The following is a 15,443-nucleotide window of genomic DNA, read 5'->3' on the forward strand; positions in this document are numbered from 1 at the left end:
TCACACCATCCCCTTTTAAAATTACCTACCCACATCCACTTGAGTTGTTTCCTTAGGACATACAATATTTGATACGAATTTAGTTCAAATCGATCATTGGGTTCAAGACTTACATTTAGTTGATCGATTGCTGAACAATACCCCTCCCTCCATACCCTCCCTTTTTCAAAGAGCATCCCTAATCACGCTATCGTCGTCTCCTTAATATGAAGAATGTATGTTCCAAATTTGGTTGAAATCGGCCAAGGGGTTCAGAGGCTACACTGAGTTTATTATTAACTAAGCAATACCCCTCCCCGCACATCCTCCCCCTTTTCCAAAGCGCATGCTTAGCCCCCTCCATTGTCGTCTTCTTAAGATAAAGAATGTGTGTTCCAAATTTGGTTGAAATCGGCCAAGGGGTTTAGAAGTTACACTGAGTTGATCGATAACTAAGCAATACCCCCATCCCCACACCCTCCCCCTTTTTCAAAGAGCATCGCTCACCCCCCTATCGTCGTCTCCTTAAGATAAAGTATGTGTGTTCCAAATTTGGTTGAAATCGGTCAATGGGTTCAGAAGTTATGCTGGAACATACATACAAACATACATACAAACATACAAACATTGAGTTTTATATATATATATATATATATATATATATATATATATATAAGAAGATAGAAGATAGAAGATAGAAGATAGATAGATTATATTTATTCCATTTAAAAGTACAGTAGAAAAAAACTTCTTTCACTTGCGTCCTAATTTTGTTTTGCGTCGCCATCTCGGGCTCCCGTAGTTTCCACAATCGATATTAACTACTACAGCAACAACAGAAGCATTAATTTTCATTCACGCTCAACATGCTTAACATAAAAGTAGCTATATCAATTACTATAGTAAGTTTTTAGCAATAAATTATAATATATAACAATATTATAAATTCCAAAATTCGAGAGCAACAACTCTTTCCGCCTAAATATTTAGAGTGAATGACGGCATCTGGTGTCAAAATTAACTTCAGACGTGTACGTGATTTTCACGTAGAAGTGATGAAACAATAAGAGTAATAGCGACGGGATGTTTGTTTAGATGCTATCTGATGATCAAGCTATTAAGCTACCTTCATCAGATGAAACTGTCAAGAAGTTCATTTCTAGCAATCTACGTGATTTTCCACGTACTATTAACGTGTGGATTATTTTGAGTGTTCATATTGAGTCACGGCTAACTTTTCAAAAGGGTGTATGTGAAAATGGTTCAAAAATATTTAAAAAGCTGCACAGCAAAAACGGAATGTTCGATTGTTATGATTTTCTCAGCAAAGTTAGACAACTAAATGATAGTTCTTAAGAAAATGTGCACAGTAATTTTTTTTTTTTTTTACCTTTCAAAATATCATTTTTGTCACAAAAACTCAAATATCTCAAAACCCTATCTTTTAAAGAACGTATACGTATAAAACGTATAAAACGGTCCATTATATTAGCTATCTATCATAAAAATTTGGTGATGGTAAACTAATAAACAAAAAAGTTATGACATTTCAAACATTTAACAATTTTCACATTTAGTAAAAAAAATTTTTTTTCCGTGTAGGTTATTTCGAAAATTGCAGTTTGATGCAGATTTTATTCCCCTGTCATAAGACGAGTTTAAACAATCCCATTGAATTCCACCACTTAATTGTATCCTGACAGATACGTATTTCGACCTCAACAGTAAGGCCGTCTTCAGTGTCTTGTACTTGACTCGACTCGACGACCAAGTCGAGTCAAGTACAAGACACTGAAGACGGCCTTACTGTTGAGGTCGAAATACGTATCTGTCAGGATACAATTAAGTGGTGGAATTCAATGGGATTGTTTAAACTCGTCTTATGACAGGTGAAAACATTCCACTAAAAAGCTCAAAATAATTTTCTTATCAGATTTTATTGTTAAGGGCTTTGCGTGATTTAAACAAGTTGTTTTCATGATATTTTGATTTAATTATTCATAGCATCTATAAGAAACTTAGACACGATCCAGTGTTATGGTCAAAAGTATTGATAATGTCATAATTTTCATTGTACGTGACTGGCGAAAAATTCTTTTAATAGTTTTGAAACCTGTTAATAATAAGAAACATATCAGAAATGTTATTTTTAAGACAAAAGCCAAAAAGTCATTTGTGATTTTTCTGAAAATTACAGCTTTGTATTGCAAGATGAAGTCCAGTCCCATCACTGGAACGTACAACAAGCCACAATTCATCCATTCGTTATTTATTTTAAAGGAAGTGCGCAAATTGAACACTTAAGTTTTATTATAATTTCCGAAGATTTAAGACACGATTCAGTATCCGTAAACTACCTAGTTCATTAAAAAAATGATTAACTTTTTACGCGTTGATAAGAATAAAGTAGCAGCGTCGCAGTACAAAAATCGTAAGAATTTTTCGAGCCTCTGTCAATTTAAATCAATGTACGGAATTGATGCAGAATGGCATTTTTTGCTACGTCACATGGCAAAGGTCCTTGTGATGCTATTGGAGGAACAATAAAGCGCATGGCCACAAGAGCAAGTTTAGCCAAAGAACGTGAGCATCCAATTAAAATTGCGAAAAAACTTTTTGATTGGGCGAATCGTAGAAAAGAAAAAGATTTAACCAAATTATCATTTTGTTTTACTACTACTGAAGAGTACGAAATAAAGGCTTCAGAGCTCAGCGAGCAATATAATAATGCAAAAACGATCCAAGGAACCCAAAAATTTCACTGTTTCATTCCATTGTCGGAAAATAAAATTAAAGCAAAACTATACTCAAACTGTGCTGATAATAATTCAAAAGTGTTCGATATTGTAAAAAATTTGAATAAAATAAATAAAAAATAAGTATTAATAAACTGTTTTCATGATATCATAACCCATACCGAAATTCAAACCCAAAACTCTTAGAGTTTCTATAACAACATTGTGTAACTGCCACATTTAATTTAATAATTAGGATAATATGATAGATCGAGTAGAGAGACTCATCGATCATTCTCTGCAAAAAAATATTCTGGTGCTGATATTAAATGTCAAATCTAAGATTATTTTTGTGATCTGTTAATTCATTTTTATTTATTTATACATATAATATACATAATATCGATGAATACATAAATATGGAATATCATAAAAACATCTTGTTTAACTCACGCAAGGCCCTTAACAATAAAATCAGCATAAAACTGCGATTCTTGAAAAAAAAAATACACGGAATTTTTTTTGTTTACTATGTGTGAAAATTGTGAAATGTTTGAAGTGTCATAACTTTTTTGTTTATTAGTTTACCATCACCAAATTTTTATGGTAGATAGCTAATATAATGGACCGTTTTCCCTAAAAAAACTACGTTCGTAAAAAGATAGGGTTTTGAGATATTTGAGTTTTTGTGACAACAATGATATTTTCTAAAGCAAAAAAAAAATTGTTTTACGTTGTACATTTTTTTAAGAATCACCATTTAGTTGTCTAACTTTGCTGAAAAAATCATAACAATCGAACATTCCGTTTTTGCTGTACAACTCTTTGAATATTTTTGAACCATTTTCACATACACCCTTTTGAAAAGTTAGTCGTGACTCAATAAAAAGATTTGATATCGAAAAATGACGATTTAGATGAAATTGAAGAACTGTGCAAAGTTTCAACTCAATAGGAAACCATGAATTAAAAATTTTGTTAAATTTTGATGCAGTTGCTTGGAATCGGTCAGTAACGTGATTAGTGATTCTATACACGGAGATTTTCGATTACCCATTAATAGGTACTTTTCTGTGCTATCTTTTTCTCTTTGCAGAAAAACTTACCCATTTTTTGAACTTCGGCGGCATAACTCATTAATGAAATGATATACTTGAAGATTGTATGAATTCAGCAGATGGTTTTGTTTCGCATGATGTGTTGCAGTTCATCGAAAGAGGTGTCTGTTGGATTGAGTTGAGGTTTTGCGTATCGTAGAGATTTTGTGAAATTCGTAAATTTTTCTGCAGACATAAAGAGATAGCAAATAAAAGTACCCATTAATGGGTAAATCGAGTTTCTCCGTGTACTGGAGTTGATTGTTACGCATTGTTTGTCTGGCCTTTTACGCAGTTTTTTAAGCGAATTGACTCTGGAAGTCTTCCGGCACTACTATTGTTTTCCGATGAAACCTTATCATACGGATATGTGCAACGCATGATGGCTTTAGATCAAGTATTCGAATGCAGTCGAATTGTTAACCTCATTTGTGATAAGAAAATTATTTTGAGCTTATTTGTGACCTTAGATGAATTGAAACAGGTTGAAGCGATTTCAAATTTCCTGGGCTTGGCTGATGACTCATTGGAATCGATTGCAGGGCAGTATCGGAGGCTTTTGTCCCGCTGAAAAGGTAAATGGCGAGGATATGATTATGCATGACCTTTCCTTTTTGATGTTGGTGCTAAGGTAGTGCTTGAAGGAGATGTATTTGAATTTGTTGAAGACTTTGTTGGCCTTCGAACGCTCATGACATGTGAGTCGATGTGCTTTACTACAGGTGTGGTCCAAACCCCAAAGTAGTATTTGTTAATGAACTTTCGCTCTTTTGAGAGAGAAACTCTCAGCTGGGCAACCGAATATGGCCGACAGCGACCGAATGTGACGCCACGTCACGTTTCGACTAATACAGGCATAGAGGACTTTGGCCCACACCTTTTCTGAAGCACATCGCATGTGAGTATGACCATCTACGGCTTACGTAATCAGCTTAGATTCCCATTTTTTCTTTATCTCAGTCCATATCCTTCGGTTGGGTAATAGTCCAGCTATTGATCTTTTGTTCCCAACTACTGAAAACTCTCCCCAGCTATCGTCGGCACCACCAAACGTAACCCATTTCAGTGTCCAGCTACTAAATCATTACCAACAACTAACATCACGTATCATCGCGTGTACACCCACGGCATCTCAAATGTCCTCCGAGACGGTCGCGCAATATTTGAGCGTAGTTGCATCTACCGACGACAACATCTTCTAGTTTTCATTTTCCAATCACTGCTATCGTCTTATCGGTCATTTTTTTTATTAGAGCCTTCTAATCATTAACACAGTTTTCGTGACAAGCACCTCGGAATCCAAAACAAAATTCACTCGCGTTTGCGCATGCTGCGAGGCACCAAAGCTGAAATAATAAAAACAAAAGTTGTCCGTTGCCTCCGTAATGAGTGGTGTGCCCTTGAAACCGTGAATGAATTTAGGTTTGGATTCTGTGGTGCGTGTCCTTAACGCATTCCGATTAACTCACCGAGAACTAAAAGAGTTGCACCAGCAGTTATTCGATGCTACTACCACAGAAACAGACGTCTTACTAATAGAGGTAATAAACTATAGAGAACGATTGTCGCGGCGGTTCCCTTTGTTATCGTCCCCAAACATGTTGGGTCAAAACGTACTGGTTTTTCCTTCGTTGACATTTAGTGCCCTATTTACTTACTTACTTATGGATCCTGTACACCTCCGGTGGTGGTGCAAAGGGCCGACTTGAAAGATCTCCATCCTGAGCGTTGCCCGGCTATCGCTTTAATCTGTTGCCAGGTTAGATTTCGGTCGACTTCTTTTATTTCTTTATTGAGGCTTCACCGCCATGAGCCTCTGGGTCTGCCTCTGCTGCGATGTCCCGCTGGGTTCCAGTCTAATGCTTGTTTACAGATTTCGTTTCCGCCCCTACGTAGAGTGTGGCCGACCCAGCCCCACTTCCGATCCCGAATTTCTGTTGCTATCGGCCTCTGGTGACAACGACGATGGAGCTCGTTGTTTGAGATCCAGTTGAGAGGCCACCAGGCCCGAATTATATACCGCAGGCATCTGTTAATGAACACCTGCAGCCGTTGAGTGTTCTCCACTGATTTACACCATGTTTCGCTAGCGTATAACAGCACAGATTTCACGTTAGAGTTGAAAATTCGTATTTTGGTGCGTTCACTTATCTGCCTGTTTTTCATTATCGGATTCTCGAACATATTGATGTTTCGGGAACAGTAGGTTGTTGGCCCAAGGTTCCCTATCCACCGGGATGGGGCTGCCATCTTAGGTGTAGCTTCCGGGGAATAGCATTTCATACATTAGTGCCCCATCCTCGCCAGCAAAAGATGTTTCGCAAGTGACGACAGCGACAATCTTCCTCTATAGTTTATTACCTCTATTGTCTTACTCAACACATGTTCCATCGTTCACCTTTTTGCCTTTCTCGTACAACTAAGTTGTACCGAAAGGCTATCATTTCACTCCGAAAACGAACTTTTTATAGAAGCCTCTGAGACCCATAGTATTATATACCAATCGACTCAGCTCGACGAGCTGAGCACATGTCTGTCTGTCCGTGTGTATGTATGTGTGTATGTGTGTGTGTATGTGTGTGTGTATGTGTGTGTGTATGTGTGTGTGTATGTGTGTGCACAAAAGCTATAAAAAACATTAGACAACTTTTCGTATAGTAATCCTTAACCGATTTTCTCGCAACAAGTTTCATTCGACAGGGGACAAAGCCTTGTTGATCACTATTGAATTTTATAACGATCGGTTATTTTGATTAAAAGTTATGAAGAAAATAGTACATCGGACCATAAGGTTGGTGTCTTAACTAAATGCGAGAGAGGTACTACCAACGCTAGGTGGATTAATCTGGGTTTTAATAGCGGATTCAGTTTCTAGGTGGTCAATCGGCCACTGATGGCGCTTCTATCGATATTACTTGTGTTTGACGTTTATGCACTACCGCCATCTGATTGCAGCTTGTTCAAACACAGTGGATTTGGAGATAATGATTCCGTGACGATAATTTTGTTTGCATTTTGTTCTAAGTGAGACGTCTGTTTCTCTGTGCTACTACCATTGAAGAGGAAAGGTTCGCGTTTTCATATTTAGTCTCTCAATCTTGTTAATGGTATGATCTATCGCAGTGTATCGTTGAACTGAAACATCTATCTTACTATGTCCTTCAATGCATCGTTTAGCTTAGCCCTGAAAGGTTCGATGAATATTTCTAGACCAACATTTGAAAAGGGCGTACCAGCCAAAATTTATTCCTGCTTTGTCCACATATATAGCTTTATATGTAGACGAAGAATCAGAAGGAATAAATGTTTGGCTGTTACGCCCTTTTCAAATGTTGGTCTAGATTTCTTTCCAAAAACATAAATTGGCCTGACCATAAGACGGATATTTTCGGGTAAGTCATTGTGAATCAAAGCGTGTTTCTAAATGTTTTTCAATATATTTTCAATTTCAATAATGTTTATTTTTCAATCACTACGTGATCTGCTTCAATATGTGTGTTTTGTGTACCTTCTTGTTTTTCAAATTTAATAGCATCGACTCGCTCGGAAAACAGATTTTCTTCCTTTATAGTATCGGACGCGAGTCGAGGTAATCAAACTACTATTCTACATTCTATACAGCTGTCGAAATGCGTTCCAAGTTGTTCATCAGTTGGATAAATACAAGTTTACATTAGCTTCCACAATATTATCGTTAAAGTGTATTCTAAAGTGCTGAAAATGCGTTTGGCTTCTGTTAAATTCTGTTCTGGTAATGCAAAAATTAAAAAGTGCGTTATATCAAAAACAAATGGTTGGTGTTTGTATCTGCATCAAAATAACTGAATTTCTACTGTCTCTATGTATTGCCGCTCAAAATGCTAATGCACCGTCATATTTCTTTTTCTGTAGTAAAGTTCTAATAATATTGCACTGAGTTTTTCCTAATTAAAATATTGAATTGCAGACTCCCATTTCACAGACCATTTTTGGCAATTCTCTACGAAACTTTTTCATATCAGCTTTATTTTCATTCGGTAACATAATGTCCAACTCGTGAAACCATTGCGCGACTCACATTATAGGTTTATAAACTTAGGATCGTAGTGGATACAGAGTAAATGTTCAACATATTCGGTATTATCACAAAATTACGATCTGTTATTCGGCCTGACGTTACGCTAAACATTGAAGCTTCTTCGATCGCATTCCCAGTTGCGATCCGCCAAATATTTTCCCCTCGCTTTCTGTACAAAGTTTTCTTCGTGGATAAAGAAACAATTATTGTCGCAATGCAAAATAGTACAAACTAGAAACGAAATTGAACGTTTCTGGACAGTAAGGAACTCAAATCGATCCCAATATTCGTTCTTCTATCAGATCTTCTTCGCCACATTCGAACAACGCTCTCCGCCATTCCACATCAGTACTAATAGAAAAGAATTAACTGTTGTAGTGTATAGCGGGATGAGGCTCGTTGGTATTCAAATGCATTCATCTGAAACACAAGCCGCCCATCCCAGCGAATAGGATTTCAAACGCTAGTAATTCTACTCTGTTTCTACTTGTTTGTGATCAGTGTGTATGTTTGGCTAAACATCTCTACGTTCAAACGATGATGCACTCGGATGACATCGGATTGTTGTTGCGGACAGCAACTTACAAGATCTGTGCAATGACCGGCTCCAGGAGGCACATGTGCTCAGCGCCCCGAACTGGCAGCCGGTTCAGACAAAAGTGCCGAATCATGTCCGGTATTGTCGGGAAGGGCCGGCTAAACTGGCCCAGGATGAATTGGCCCGTTTCGTGGTCGCGCTGTATTCGCATGTGCATGAATCCTTTTGCGCTCCTACGGATGATAGAAATGAATTGGAATTAGAGAAATCGAATGCATTGAATAATGGGATTTGTCGATCTTACTTCAGAGTGAGCGAATAATCCTGCCGAGTGGACTCACTGTTGCGTACCAGAAAGCTGCCCTCTCCCAAGGGTCGTAAGATTTTTTCCGCATCTATTCGGCTTATAGAACCGTGGTACCATCTGGAATTGTAAAACAACGCTTGTGAAAGAAATTGATTCCAAAAAATCAGTTTGCTAACATACCCTTGTCGATCCAGAGGAATAGTTGCGTCGATTAATTCAATGTTTGCTCTGACTGTGTTGAAATTGAGACCCAAGTCAAGAGTTCCGAATTTCTTCACAGACTTAGCATTGCATTCACCCAAGTTTAGCGTAAGACTTTGTTTGTAGAATCCTGAAAAAACAATAAGAAATCGAAATGCATTTATTTTTAATTATTATTTTGTTACTATTATGAATAACCATACGAAGAAACAATAATTAGTTCATATTGCATATTTTCATAAGGACAATGCTCAATACCATTTCCATTCTAAGATCTAACATGTTCGTGTCGATGATGGTCAATGATTACAACCCTCCAAACAAGAACCGCTGAATATTTAATACCACTGTATTCGATTGTCACTTGCAGTTGTTGTTAGCTTCGCTCCAAATGACCGCACCAGCTCTGTTGCAAAAAAAATGCCCTCGCAATTTCGAGGGGTTGCTCTTTGTTGTTCCGATAATTCAGGGTGGGATCGAGATGTGCCCACCAACATGTGTGGAATAAATAATGAATTTATCAGCCTTGAAGGGACTAATTACTCGTCGACCCATCTGGTGTTGTGCGGGAAGCATCGGAACCGTCGCGTTCGTGACTACTTTCGCGAAAGCAACATATGCCAAGCACGTTGCATTGATTGTTATAAGCGAATGAATCGTTGTTTTGGCGCGCAAACAATGTGTGATCAGTGATTGGATGAGATACGTGACGAGTGCGAAATTGAAGATTATTTCTGAATAGATTCCAAATTGCATGGTTAACTTTGTGCTCGTTTTTTCGAAATGTTAGAAGGAAAACCTTGATTCGATAATGTTTAAAATTAAATTATTCTTTCACTATACACAGTGTTGAATTTATTATCCTGGCACTCAAAACATTAATGATTTTACTTGTTGTTCTCATTTAGATCTGCATTATTGTTGGAGTACAATTTTAAGGTAGATGTGACATTCATGACAACCGTTTTTTTTCTGTAATTGATCTTAGATACAAATCATTAGAAAAAATTACAGCTCCTTATTTATTGTTTATTTGTGTGGGGGAAGGGTCATTTGGCCATTTGGCCGAATGCCACTAGGCCGAAAGTCATTTGGCCGAATGGGTCATTTGGCCGAAAGGGTTGTTTGGACGGAAGAGTCGTTTGACAGAAAGGGTCGTTTTGCCGAAAGGGTGGTTTGGCCGAAAGGGTCGTTAGGCCGAAATGGTCATTTGGTCGAAAGGGTCGCATGGCCGAATGGGTCATTTGGCAGAAAAGGGCCATTTGGCCGACCTGGGGAATTTTTATTATATGCTTCTGAGTGTTTTCCGAAAAAAAAACTTTAGCAGGAATACTTATTGGAATTTCAATAGGATTTATTAGATAGGAAATTTTGTAGAATAGAAAATCTTCTTTACATGAATTCTATACGGAATTCTTGGTATCAAAATGTACACGGGATTATTGAATATAATTAAATACTCATATCCGCCCAAAAGTAAATTCCACTCTCCGCAAAAATCAGTTCACGCACAACATTTTTATTTATCATAATCAGTCAAGGCCAACGCACTGGATGTCCTGGATCATATGCTTCGAATCAAAACTAACACGATGCTACGCACACCAACATATCCAAATGTCAGATGGAACTGAAAATGTTTTTTTTTATTCGGGGTTCGGATTGGCACTGACCCAGGTTTAAAAACGAATTCGACATAAATAAATGGGACATTGGCATTACCGACAAAACTATGGATTGGAGACTTTTGATGTCTCTTGTAGTGTGCTTTTATTTTTAGAGGGCCTTATTTGAGAAGTAAGAAAAATTGACTCAAAGGGGTGTATATATTGTTAGGATCATTTATATTGTATGGAGACATTGTAGAAACGGCAATTCCAAAACACTTTCTCGAAGACACTAAATTTCTATCTCTGAAGTGAACAAAGTTATAGGGGTGCAAAGTTAGACCCTCTAAAATTCATATTTTTTACTATAACTTTCGACATAAACTACGTCTAAGAGGAAGGCTTGGATACAGGGTGAAAAACGGAAGTTTCCAAATTCGAGACCGTCCCGAAATTAGGAGAGATTTCAAACGCTAAAAGCGTCTTTATCTTTCAATGGATTTCCGAGATTTTCTTATCAATCGTTAAATCATCGTTAAACTATTGAAAATTTCATTTCTTTCCAAACCTGGTAGAAAATTCATAAATAATTCCATTCATGCATCCCCAACACGGACGTCAGATTGATGTAAGGTATGGGCCTATTGGCCCACTGATTCGTTTTCCCCACCTATAACTAGATCCGTGTTTCTCGTACGCTTGTCAGTTTGTGACAACAGCGCGTACGGACGTGCTTTTTGCTCGTGCATTTTTTCCAAAAGGTTTTTTCTCGTTCGTTCGCTGTGTTTACGTTTTCGCTTCATTGCGTTGGCGTTATTTTCTCCCGAACCCGTAATGGGAGACTCGGTGGCCGATTCGGTCGCCGGAAAGGTGCCTAAGCACATTTGCGCTCGAAAATTCGCCAGCTAATCGCAAAAGGGCTGGAGTGCACTTTCCGGCTGTGCAGCGAGGGCGCACAGTGGCGGGCCCCCATACAAATGCCGGACAAAACCTAATATATTCTCGAACCTTCCACCAAAGAGTAATTTTGGGACGCTAAATTCATTTGGAGGTTAGAATTGTTATCCAATATATACTATTAGGGTGGTTCAAAAAATCGATTTTGCTCCACAGTGCTCATCTGATTCTTTACCATGTTCTGAGTGTCCTCTGAAAATTTGAGCTCATTTGGATTAAAACTGATTTAGCACAAGCCGTTGCAAGTTTGCATGCAAATTAGTATGGGGAAATTTATTTTTTCATTATACTGTTAATGACGTTTCCCCATTAAGCGCAGGTTAAAAGAAAACCTACATAGCTAAAAGGAATACTCTACTGCTTTCACTCACTGAAAACCGCATCTCAATTAATCGTTCCAATAATTAGTAATCAAATTTAATCTATACCGTGGTTTTCTGGAGCTAATTGCATAACTCATCAACAGGCAACATTGCTGCTCGTGGCGCGAAAGATAGCACACACAAATTCAGGCTACTATGTTGCACTGCACATTTCAGTGATGCCCTCAAAGAAGTTTCACGATCATGACTAAATATTCGCAACCTGTCTTAAAATCGATTACTAATTATTGGGACGATTAATCAACATGCGGTTTTCGTTGTGTAAAAGCTGTTGAGTATCCCTTTTAGCTATGTAGATTTTCTTTTAACCTGCGCTTAATGGGGAAACGTCATTAACAGTATAATGAAAAAATAAATTTCCCCATACTAATTTGCATGCAAACTTGCTACGGCTTGTGCTAAATCAGTTTTAATCCAAATGAGCTCAAATTTTCAGAGGACACTCAGAACATGGTAAAGAATCAGATGAGCACTGTGGAGCAAAATCGATTTTTCGAACCACCCTAATATACTATGCTACTCGAGTACTTCTGGAGGCGCAAGCCTCAAGGTCTGAAGCATTAACAGCGTCCTCATTCTACAATGAAGCAGTCAGTTTCCAGCTTTGGAGTAAATAGGAGCAAATCACCACACTAACCACCGGAAAGTAGCCCATAAATAGGTTTCAATACATGATACCAGATCGTTTCGAATTGCTCCCGAAAAAACTTTAGTCAAATTTTCTTTTTCCATACAAATTTGTTCGGGAGATGCTTTACAGCATTAGCTTCAACAAGCCAACAAAAATTAAATTTACAAGCTACAATCATCAAATTTTGGAATCAGTTCATTTAATATGTGTGTGAAATTTAAAAAATAAGTGTTTCACGAAACGAACCAAAAAAATGTTTGAGGATTTGTCCGGGCTTCCGCCATTGTGGGCGTGAAGGTGATGCCGGCCAACAAGGACCATCACCGATCCATCGTAGAGTTCCTCGGGGTCCACAAATATAGGTGTTTTACTCATGACCTCCCCGCTTAAAGCTTCGTTCCGTGGGCTATACGACAGGGGGGAAGGAGCTCATCGCTGAACTGGAGGGTTGTGGCCTCAAACCTGTTGCCGTCCACAAAATCGCTCGCCACGACAGGGCAAGAAAGTACCGAGACCAGCTTTACCTGGTCCATTTGGAGAACGGCTCCACCACGTTCAAGGACATGAAGCTAATTTGAATAATAAACTACACTGTCGTTGGCTGGGAGCGGTATAGGACTCTGCATCGTGATGTTACGCAGCGCACCAACTGCTATACAATTTTGGTCATGGCACCTGGATTTGCCATATGACCACACGTTGCAACACGTGCGGCGATCTCCACTTCACCAAGCAGGGCGACAAGATGGAGGTCGCGGATCCCAACTGCGCTAACTGTGGCGAAAAACATAGGGCCACCACGAAAGGTTGCCCTCAACGCGCTGGGTTCCTGAAGTCCCGACGGAAAGCTTCATTCAAGACTCTCCCGAAAAGGAATCGTGTTCCAGTAATCGACGAGGCGAACTTTCCGGCCATCCCGCCTCCCCGACGAGCGATACCAATACTTCCACTTTTGCAACCTTACAAACGACTGGCGGCCCCAGCCGCTACAGCATCGATTCAAACTCCCACACCACACGCTCCATCCACCAGCGAACCCGAGTAGTACACTTGTCACATATCAGTCACTGTGATTCATATGCGACCAAACTCAGTCACACTGGAGTTGCTGCAACCAAATCGATCTGAACTGTGCTACTAGGGAAAGGCCCCCATTTCCTCCCCCTGGATTCCGTCATCAGAACAATGAGCCCCTTCCGGCCGAGGGCGACCCACCGCTCTACACATCGGCAGCTAGTTCCGATTTTCACGCAACTGGCTACGCGACTACGCGTATGCAAAACACAATCTTCATCCTGGATATGTTCGTCATTAAAAATGACTGCTAGGGTGGGTCTCGTCAAATGGAACGCTTGCTCAGAAAAAAAAAATATATATATATATATATATAAAGCTCTTTTAGTGGAATGTATTCAACCGTCTAAGACGAATTAAGTACTCTCCATTTTACCTGGTGGAATTAAATGGAGAGTACTTAATTCGTCTTAGACTGACGCTTGCTCACTTAAGAGCCAAATCATTGAGCTGGCTGGTTTACTCGACGAAACGTGGCCTTCGTCACGGAAACGCACCTGAAGCCCGAGGTGAGTGTACATATGTGAGGTGTGGCTATCGCACTAAGGAACAATGTCAATTGTCGTCTGCTGCCAAATCTGCAGCTCAAGATCATCGAGGCCGTAGGGGTAGGAGTCACCACTGGAGCAACGACATGGAGGAAGGCCACTTCACGATCCTGAGCCCGGATTCTCTCACTCGGCTGAGTCGGTCCGGAGTCCGGTCCTAACATTACATATAGACTTGTACATAAACATACATGAACGATCACATCTCGCAGCCGATCGTGTACCAGGAGCTCAGCTCGGATCACTATCCGGTGGTGGCGGAAGTGGGCTCCACGGTAATTACCATCGAGTCGACTGGGGTCAGTTCCAAAGATGCGTCGACGACACATGGACTACCTGCGACACCCGGCAACACCGGAGGAAATTAACGAGCAGTTCCACTACATACAAGATCCATACATGACCCTTTGATTATTTAGAAGAAAAATGTTCTACCAAGTGCAAGTCTCTAGTGTAAGGAAGTCAATGAAAACAAAGTTTAACATCCCTTCTCAGAATATCGCTAGCTTCAAGCTTTTTATTTTAAAAACCGTCTGTACAAAAACACACAAGATGATAGATCGGCGAAGGTAATGATTATTGCGACAGGCGTTGTTAATGAATGAAAGATTCGACATGTGGAGTATACTCTATAGAGGTATGAAAGAGATAACAATTAATATGGATATGATGATCTGTTGTCCAAGCGGTTACGGGGCAAAGTGCAAAAAACGATGAATGAGTCAGTTGAGGGATTTCTCGCCAACTCGTATTTGCGGCTGGCAGCACCCTCTCAGATTTGAATGAAACTTTCTGAACATGTAAACTTTGTTACAAAAAGTGGCGTTCCGAGCGGAGACCATCTGCGGGTGGTTGCTGCAGACACTTATTGGCGTCTTATTATCTGCGGAAAGAGAAGCCTTGCCTCACTTAGGTTTATATTGTGCTGGACTCTGGATTTTGTCTAGGCCTCCATTGCTTCTAAAGACGCCCCTTAATCAGTACCAAATGGAGAGATTCTTGAAATTTATTGACCTGCTCCAGGATGATGTAAAACATGACAGTGTGGTTCTCACATGATCATCCGGGCGGAATCTTGCCTGCTGCCGTCGGAGAATTGTCAACCTTTCTCTATATCTGAATTAGGATAAGTCGTCAAAACTCGAAGAAGATGTTCTAAGTGGTCGAGCCAACGTTTCAGCTGATCAGTTGGATCGGTGAGTGACTGACATGTCGCGTCTTTCTCTGACATCCACGGATTTGTCCTTGCTCCAATCAGACATCGTCGTTATCGTAGAGGAGGCAATTATCGCCGGTTGTTGCGACTTTCCTACTCCCGTCTGCAGCCAA

General features: G+C 39.5%; 1 protein-coding gene across 1 annotated transcript in view; it reads right to left on the bottom strand.

Annotated features, from left to right (window-relative positions):
• Window positions 1-7,228: 7,228 nt before the first annotated feature.
• Window positions 7,229-15,443, bottom strand: part of LOC134222300 (uncharacterized) — a 52,158-nt gene continuing 43,943 nt past the window's right edge. Inside the window, exons 7-9 of the mRNA XM_062701442.1 lie at window positions 8,894-9,044; window positions 8,711-8,830; window positions 7,229-8,639 (exon numbers count right to left, since the gene is read on the bottom strand). Coding sequence (XP_062557426.1) covers window positions 8,450-8,639; window positions 8,711-8,830; window positions 8,894-9,044 — 461 coding nt within the window. The 3' untranslated portion in view covers window positions 7,229-8,449. The remainder of the gene's footprint in view (window positions 8,640-8,710; window positions 8,831-8,893; window positions 9,045-15,443) is intronic.

This window comes from Armigeres subalbatus, chromosome 3 (assembly GCF_024139115.2).
Source record: "Armigeres subalbatus isolate Guangzhou_Male chromosome 3, GZ_Asu_2, whole genome shotgun sequence".
NCBI lineage: Eukaryota > Metazoa > Arthropoda > Insecta > Diptera > Culicidae > Armigeres > Armigeres subalbatus.